The 8,854-nt window shown below is 51.3% G+C and overlaps 1 protein-coding gene across 5 annotated transcripts in view; it reads left to right on the plus strand.

Moving 5' to 3' along the window:
• ANKLE2 (ankyrin repeat and LEM domain containing 2) overlaps nt 1-6,635 on the plus strand; it is a 36,660-nt gene extending 30,025 nt beyond the window's left edge. For 2 of the 5 annotated variants that reach the window (XM_030939810.1, XM_030939812.1), the window contains exons 11-13: nt 2,534-3,128; nt 4,159-4,290; nt 4,872-6,634. In XM_030939810.1, coding sequence (XP_030795670.1) covers nt 2,534-3,128; nt 4,159-4,290; nt 4,872-5,073 — 929 coding nt within the window. In that variant the 3' untranslated portion in view covers nt 5,074-6,634. Of the gene's footprint in view, nt 1-2,533; nt 3,129-4,158; nt 4,291-4,871 lie in introns of all 5 variants that reach the window. The other 3 variants (XM_030939811.1, XR_004059749.1, XM_030939813.1) reach the window with 3 other exon arrangements.
• The last annotated feature ends 2,219 nt before the right edge of the window (nt 6,636-8,854 follow it).

The raw sequence follows: 8,854 nt of genomic DNA on the forward strand, positions 1-8,854 counted from the left end.
CCACGTGGTCGGGGTCTAAGCACCTGCAGGCGCGGCTGTGGCAGCTGGGATGTGTCCCCCTGTGGCTGGGGTCTAAGCACGTGCAGGCGCGGCCGTGGGAGCTGGGACGGGCCCCACGTGGTCGGGGTCTAAACATGTGCAGGCATGGCCATGGCAGCTGGGACGGGCCCCACGTGGTTGGGGTCTAAGCACCTGCAGGCGCGGCTGTGGCAGCTGGGATGTGTCCCCCTGTGGCTGGGGTCTAAGCACGTGCAGGCGTGGCCGTGGGAGCTGGGACGGGCCCCACGTGGTCAGGGTCTAAACATGTGCAGGCATGGCCGTGGCAGCTGGGACGGGCCCCACGTGGTCGGGGTCTAAACACGTGCAGGCATGGCCGTGGCAGCTGGGACGGGCCCCCCGTGGCCGGGGTCTGACAGGATACACACATCTGTTTCTCATTTCTGTTAGTGTTTTTAATGTAGAGGTCTGTCTGGTACTTTCCCTTAGGTTAATGTTTTTTGAGACAGAATCTTGTTTTGTCACCGAGGCTGGAGTGCAGTGGCACAATCTTGGCTTACTGCAAGCTCCACCTCCTGGGTTCAAGCGATTCTTCTGCTTCAGCCTCCTGAGTAGCTGGGACTATAGGCCCCTGCCACCACACCCGGCTAATTTTCATATTATGTTTTAGTAGAGACGGGCTTTCACCATATTGACCAGGCTGGTCTCGAACTCCTGACCTCATGATCCACCCACCTCAGCCTCCCAGAGTGCTGGGAAGGTTAATGTTAAATGGGGTGTGTGTTGGGGAGGATATTTGAAAAATAATGACATCGCTTTGAGCAGTATTGCTATTTCTGCTTGTGTTTTCATTACCCAAAATCTAATATGTTTCATTCTGTGCCATTTTCTCAAAACTCATAATAGCTGAACTCCACTGGCTGAGACTATGATATTTTAGATTTGGTATATTTTCAGGAAAAAGACAAAGAGGAGTGCACACCAGAATACTGGTGCATATCAGACACCGGGACGCTAAGCGCTTCACACGGTGCATTTCAGACACCGGGATGCAAAGTGCTTCCAAAGCACAGATGCAGTGAATGGAAAGATCATGATGGAAGAGGTTAATCTACACAAAATCTAAAAGTGATTCATAAAAACATCAATGATGGCCAGGTGCGGCGGCTCACGCCTGTAATCCCAGCACTTTGGGAGGCCGAGGGGGGTGGATTGCTGAAGCCCAGGAGTTCGAAAGCAGCCTGAGCAACAGAGTGAGACTCCGTCTCTATTTATTTATTTTTTTAAAATAAAGAAATTTGCTAATAACTAGAGATTTGAATCTACTAAAATAAAAATTAAAGCAGATATACAATTTAAACTGTGTGAGTGTAAGGTCAAAATAGAGCCATTAGCCCACAAGACACTTCACTTATAAAACAAACTCCCTGGAATGATAGAAAGAAAATGAAAATGACTGACATACATTAAACTAAGAAACAATGAATCTTAGAAAGTCACCTGTGAGTCTCAACCATAGAACTAGAGAAGTCAGTGCAGTGGTTATACGGGAAACACTGAAATGTGACCTTGCTGTGCTATAGTTGACGGTGGCACAGAACTCACTTCTGTAAAGTGGCCTCACTTCCTGTGTTGTCTTGTGACTATGTACATTTTAATTAATAACTATTACATAAAGTTGACTCATTTCCAAAGTAGCACGAGCCACAGCTCAAGTGTTCTGGACCCCCTTGTGGCCAGGGTCGTCATCATGAACACCAAATGGGACATTTCTGTTGCCTGTCGGACAGGGCTGCACCCAGGAGCTCTTCTGTGTTATCTTCACAGCTAAAGCGCAGCAGTGCTACTTCATGGAGTTGTTCTGGACGATCTTCCGGGATCCCGTGGGGCACAGTGACACTCGGAGCCCCTGGGGTCGCCGTAGATCAGAGCTGGAGTGAGGGCTGGAGGGCAGCTGGGGGTGCAGGGCGGCCATCTCACCCATCACCTGGGCTGCTCTTGGCCTTTCATTTCCCTTCCTTTGAAAGAAAAGTCAGCCTGGCAGCTTTTTTGCTTTCCTCCTTCCCTGAAGTAGGGTCTCACACTGTGGCACAGGCTGGGGGATCACAGCTCACTGCAGCCTCCACCTCCTGGGCTCAAGCGATCCTCCCACTTGAGCCTCCCAAATAGCTGAGACTACAGGTGAGTGCCACCGTGGCAGCTAACTTTTCTATAGAGAGTGGGGTTTTGCTCTGTTGCCCAGGCAGTCTTGAACTCCTGGGGTCCAGCGACCCCCCTGCCGTGGCCTCCCAGAGTCCTGGGGTTGCAGGTGTGAGCTTCCACGCCTGGCCCCAGCAGCCTGATGCATCTGCAGGGCCCTGTTTGCCCTTTGCCAGGGAGTCGTGTGGGTGGTTTTCCATTCTGAAATCTGATGAGTAGGTTTTGAACGTAAGAGTTGCTGTTGCTGGGGTCGTGGCGGTTGGTCACGGACGGAGCGGAGCAGCTCCATGGCTTCCTGTCATTCCTATCACTGAAGTGCTCCTTGTCCTCCTCACAGGCAGCAATTCCATTTCCGTGAGGGCGTTTCTAGATGAAGATGACATGAGCTTGGAAGAAATAAAAAATCGGCAAAATGTAGCTCGAAATCACAGCCCGCCCACAGCTGGTGCTTTTGGATACGCGAGGTGCAGCATCTTCCCCTTGGAGCAGGAGGCAGACCTCATAGAAGCCGCTGAGCCAGGCGGTCCACACAGCAGCAGCAATGGGCTCTGCCATCCTCTGAGTCACAGCAGGACCCTGGTGGGCAAAAGACCAAAGGCCCCCTGTGGGGAGGAAGCCCATCTGCCACCTGTCTCCGATTTGACTGTTGAGTTTGATAAACTGAATTTGCAAAATGTAGGAAGTAGCGTTTCTAAGACACCAGATGAAAATATGAAAACTAAAGATAAGAGCCTGACTTCAAGAATCGATGCAGTAGAAAGAGACTTGTTAGAGCCTCCTTCTCCTGCAGACCAACTCGGGACTGGCCGCAGGAGGACGGAAAGTGAAATGTCAGCCAGGATTGCTAAAATGTCCTTCAGTCCCAGCAGTCCCGGGCATGAGGGTCAGCTGGAGGTCACGAGGGAACCGGCCAGGCGGCTTTTCCTTTTTGGGTAGGCCTGTGTTGCCCTGTGCACGCCTGCGGTGCTGTTTCCGAACCTGCTCCTTTCCCGCTCACGCTTGCTTGCTTGCTTTTTTTGAGATGGAGTCTCGCTGTGTCGCCCAGGCTGGAATGCAGTGGCGTGATCTCGGTTCACTGTAACCTCCACCTCCCGGGTTCAAGTGATTCTCCTGCCTCAGCCTCCCGAGTAGCTGGGACTACAGGTGCCTGCCACCGCGCCTGGCTGATTTTTCCATTTTTAGTAGAGACGGGGTTTCGCCACGTTGGCCAGGCTGGTCTCGAACTCCTGACCCCGCGATCCACCTGCCTCGGCTTCCCAAAGTGCTGGGATTACAGGCGGGAGCCACCGCGCCGACCCCCACACAAGCTTTCGTGTGGACTCGCCGTGTGCTTTCAGTTCCTGTCTCTGAGTCTAGCTTCTAGACGTTCTTTCTGGGTCTTCTGGTTAGACTGTGGGTGATCCTAGTGTTTGCTGTTATTTGCTAGGGATGTGCCTGCCACTGGTGTGAATGATCTCTTCTAAGAATTAAATTCTTTTAGGAAGAAAAGCCATCTTGGGGTCAGTCTCAGTCTAACGGGATAAATGTCCCTAACCTTCTAGTACTGAGCACTCTCTGAGGGTGCAAATATGCAAAATTGCATTTTAACAGTGGGTGGAGGCTGGGCGCGGTGGCTGAAGCCTGTAATCCCAGCACTTTAGGAGGCCGAAGTGGGTGGATCACGAGGTCAGGAGTTCAAGACCAGCCTGGCCAAGATGGCGAAACTCCATCTCTACTAAAAATACAAAAAATTAGCCGGGTGTGGTGGTGGGCGCCTGTAATCACAACTACTTGGGAGGCTGAGGCAGAGAATGGTGTAAACCCGGGAAGTGGAGCTTGCAGTGAGCCGAGATGGTGCCACTGCACTCCAGCCTGGGCAACAGAGCGAGATTCCGTCTCAAAATTTAAAAAAAGGTAGTGCTATTTTAGAAGTCTTCATGTTTTTACCAAAGATGTTTTTGCTTCTTGTATTGTGGTTTCTAGAGAGGAGCCGTCAAAACTCGATCAGGATGTTTTGGCCGCTCTTGAGTGTGCAGATGTCAACCCCCATCAGTTCCCGGCCGTGCACAGATGGAAGACTGCCGTCCTGTGCTACTCACCCTCGGACAGACAGAGGTACATGGGGCCCGGACAGCCTGTCATCCGCAGGGCAGCTGTTGGAAGCTGGCTTCTGCAGGGTCCAGTTCCAGTTCGTGCGGAAGTATCAGGACTCTTCCTAACGCGGGCAGGCCCGTCAGCCAGGCTGTGGGTTTGGGTGTTGTGGCTCTCTGCACACAGGACAGATCTCCAGTTGGGTGGAAAAGCCGAATGGGTCAGCTGCTGACAAGCTGAGGGCTAGAGGGGTGGAAGCAGCAGGGTTTCTACTCAGACCACACAGGATTCTCCTGGAAACCCCCATGAGCTTGACTCTCCCAGTCGGTGCCAGGGTTTAGCAGTGTCTCTTCTCCGCCTGGGTGCATGTGCCCACGGTGCCAGGGTTCAGCAGTGCCTCTCCCATCCCTGAGCGTGTGTGCCTGCCGTGCCAGGGTTCAGCAGTGCCTCTCCGCCCGGGCACGTGCCCACGGTGCCAGGGTTCAGCAGTGCCCCTCCTCTGCCCGGGCACGTGTGCCTGAGTCCTGGGCCATTATTTTCCGACTCTTTCGCTGTTCATCTCCAGGCCTGCCCGTCTGCTAACAGTTCTTTCTTGCTTTCCGCAGTTGGCCCAGTCCTGCGGTGAAAGGAAAGTTCAAGTCTCGGCTGCCAGATCTCAGTGGCCCTCACAGCTACAGTCTGGGGAGAAACAGTGCAGCTGGGAGCAACCCCGGAAAGCCGGGCCCAGGCAGTCCTGGGCGCTACAGCCCCGCGCACGGGAACCAGCTCCGCAGGATGGCGCGCCTGCCTGAGCTTGCCGCCCTGTAGGCTCAGCACTGGGCTCTCGGTTGGTTCTTCAAAGACGGAAGGGTCATATGTTTGCTTCTAAAGTGTCACAAAGGAATATATTCTGATTAAATTATTATTAATCCTCACTTTGAGGGTGTGAGAATTTTAGAAGATTTAAATGTTTTATATAAAACTTAGATTTCTGATATTTTGGAAGTTAGAGGTTAATGAAAGCAAACTCAGATACCAATTTTCTGGAAGATGTCCATGTGGTAATGGTAGACTTTTTAGGTGGCAATTTCTAGGTCTGAAATGTAGCAGAGGAAAGGGTGCTGAGGCAGTTGCAGGCAGGCAGCCACGTACGCACCACAGCATCCAGCAAACGCTGTGGACAAGGAGGGGCTTGGCGGAGGCGTGAGCACTGATGTCCCCGCGCTGCCTGCGCTCACCAAGATGAACTGTTTGCCGCCTTGTCTTTTCCTGGGCCGGGGCAGGGGGTGGCATCTGATGCTGGCAGAGTCCCTGTTGGTTCGCCCGTGGGTCTCATGGTTCAGACAGAGTGAGGTGGACAGCTGGGATCAGGGAGCCCGGAGTGCGCCTCAGACTCGCAGCAACCATTATAATTTGGGTTGTTGGGAATATTTAAATTACTGACTGGGAGATAAAAGTAGCTTTTCTCTTTGGGAAGTCTTGCAGCCCGTAGGAGCGACGCCAGGAGCCACACAGAGCTCAGCACCGGAGCCAAGGTGTTCCCTGTTTCCTCAGCACGCGAGCCTTCACTGCCTACTTCGTTCAGGTGCCAGTGTAGCAGTAATACAATCTGTAAATTGTTCTGTTTTGAAGTTTATTCTGAGGCTTTTTTGAGCATAAATGATTATACGATAAAGTTATCCTTTATTCTGGAACTCATTTCAGTTGGGATCTCCTTTATAAAGAGTGTTGCGTTCAGAGGTTTGAGTCCCATTTGGGTTCCTTGTCTTGTTGATTGTAGCGTTCACCTTGGCTTGAATGAAGGTCTGTGGTCAGAATGTGTGAGGAGCTGCCTAGGTGCTCAGGAGGTAGTAACTGGAGGTTGGTTTCTTCCTGGGTGTTACGGGCACCTGCTCACACAATTGTTACTCTGTGAACATTTCCAGTGTTTCATCCAAAATGAAAACCCACCAATGCTTTTGCTAACGTCAGTGCCTTTTATAAATCATTTTTAAATTTCCTGAACTTGCTTTTTGAGAATATAGTGATATTAAGTAGATGCAAGATTGTTTTTGTTTGTAAAAATTCTGAATTGAAACTTTGTTTAAAAAAAAGGCTTATTTCTTTCACATGACAAGAGATAGGTCAGGAATATTGGCATCAAGATTTAAATGTTAAAATTTGATTTTGTTACACAGGGTATCTTCATTTGTTTTGTAGCAGACAAGACCTAGACACCAGACAGACAACACATGCTCTTCTAAGCAGCAGCATTTTAAAAGGCATCTTGGTTCTCAAAAGAAATCAGAATATGGATATTCATAGTGATGATCTGTTTTCTCTAAAATCTTACCATATTGTCTGTATATGGTTGTAAATTCAAATAGAAAGTAAAAGGTTTTGGCCCTGATTTTGTATGTAGACCACTGCTCCTGATTTCCCAGGTCTTAGGCCGCCTTTGACTGTTTCTCCATTTGTTTGTTGGAGGCGATTCCAGACCCAACGAAGGCATTCTCGTGTGTCCCAGGGGGCTTTATGTCCTTCACAAAACACTTAATGAAATGCATTACTTCAAAACCACGTGGTAATAATTCTAAGCTTCTGGAAAGATCCCTCACCTGTGCCCGGGCACACAGCACTGTTTTGGTGGCACGGCTGTCAGCCTGGGCGCCCTCAGATTCACTTGCTGGTTTTAGGCCCCTTTCTGGACTAACTCAGTTGTGAAAGACTTTCTGGCATCCATTAAAGGAGCACAGATTTGCCGGGCGCAGTGGCTCACGCCTGTAATCCCAGCACGTTGGGAGGCCGAGACGGGCGGATCACGAGGTCAGGAGATCGAGACCATCCTGGCTAACACGGTGAAACCCCTGTCTCTACTTAAAATACAAAAAACTAGCCGGGCGAGGTGGTGGGCGCCTGTAGTCTCGGCTACTCGGGAGGCTGAGGCAGGAGAATGGCATAAACCCGGGAGGCGGAGCTTGCAGTGAGCTGAGATCTGGCCACTGCACTCCAGCCTGGGCGGCAGAGCGAGACTCCGTCTCAAAAAAAAAAAAAAAAAAAAAAAAAAAACATTTTCTCTTTGCTCTTGGCAGTGGGAACCTTGGTGACATTAACAGTTGCTGTGGTGGCTTCGGTTGGAAAGTGCCCTGCTTCAGTGTGGTGGCAGCTGTGAGGAAGGCGCCCGGGGAGTCTGCTGCTCATTTCTGGGGTAAAAGCAGCCATGGTGCTGCATACCAGCCATGGGCGTGCCAGCGGTGCCATGGCAGGGACCACAGCTGGGTCCTCTAGAGTCGTCTGGATGTTTCCAGAAGCCTGCAGGGCTTTCCCAGGAAGGGCTGACGGCGGAACCCTTGTTGGGGCCGGGCTGTGCATGCAGGGCGCGGGCGTCTGCTTGTCGTGGTTGGAAACCCTGTGACTGCTCCAGCTGCAGACTGCCCTGCCAATGCTCCTTCCTCAGCTGTCTCAAGAAAAGGCTTTGGGATCAACGTTGGCATGATGGCCCCTGGCAGCTGGCTGCCAGTTGGTGGCATGCCATTCCCACCAGTCTCACTGAGCTTCTTGTGTGCAGTTTTCACTTTGGCCAGAGTGAGGGTATCGTTACTAACATGTGAGAAGTCTTCAGTCTGTCTTCAGCCTGTCCCAAACCAGGGGACGGTTTCCATAATTGACGTCACTGGGCCCCTGTAACTGGCCCAGTCCAAATGCCCCCCTCACACGGCTCCCTCCGTGCGGGCGTTCACAACACGCACACTCGTGCGCTGAAGGTCCCTGGGGTTCGCCCTGGCATGGGCCAGCTCCCTCCACTCCCATCTCCTGCCTGCCCCTCCCTGCCTTCTCCCCAGCCATGCCTGCCCTGAGTCCAGCATTCAGAAATGAGACCCCCACCAGCAACCAGCCAAACCAGGAGCCATCCTCACTTTGCTAATCTACGTCTGTCCCAAATGCAGAAGACTGGAAAAGGCCAAGTAAGAACCACTTAAACAGCAGGTATTCTAGAAGGGAAAAGTCTACCAGGCACAGTGGCTCATGCACTTTGGGAGGCCGAGGTGGGCGGATCACTGAGGACAGGGAGCTCCAGACCAGTCTAGCCAGCATAGTGAAACCCATCTCTACTAAAAATGCGCAAATGAGCCAGGTGCAGTGATGCACGCCTGTAGAACGAGCCTCTTGGGAGGCTGAGACATGAGAATCAGCCTCCCAAGTGGCTTGAGCCTGGAAAGCGGAAGTTGTAGTGAGCCGAGATCATGGCACTGCACTCCAGCCTGGGTGACAGAGCAAGACTATGTCTCAAAAAAAAGTTTGCTGGGAATTTACTCTAGAAAGAAGTTATTTAAAGTTTCATATTCAAGAAACTTAGGTAATCATCTACGGCCACACTACCCTGAACACATCCCGAGTCTCTGATCTGGGCAGACAAGCAGGGCCTGGGTAGGACTTGGATTGGAGGCTGCCTGGGAATACCAAGGGCTGTAGACTTGAAAAACAAGAATACAGGTTGTCATTGCCGTGTGCTCTTAAAGAATGAGTCACACACTGAGTTTGTGGCTTAACTTTTCAAAATCCTTGACTTCAAATCTGACTTAAGCAGCATCATCAGGTTTTCTTTTTGGTTTTTTTTTTTTTTTTTTTG

This window comes from Rhinopithecus roxellana, chromosome 10 (genome assembly GCF_007565055.1).
Source record: "Rhinopithecus roxellana isolate Shanxi Qingling chromosome 10, ASM756505v1, whole genome shotgun sequence".
Classification (NCBI taxonomy): domain Eukaryota; kingdom Metazoa; phylum Chordata; class Mammalia; order Primates; family Cercopithecidae; genus Rhinopithecus; species Rhinopithecus roxellana.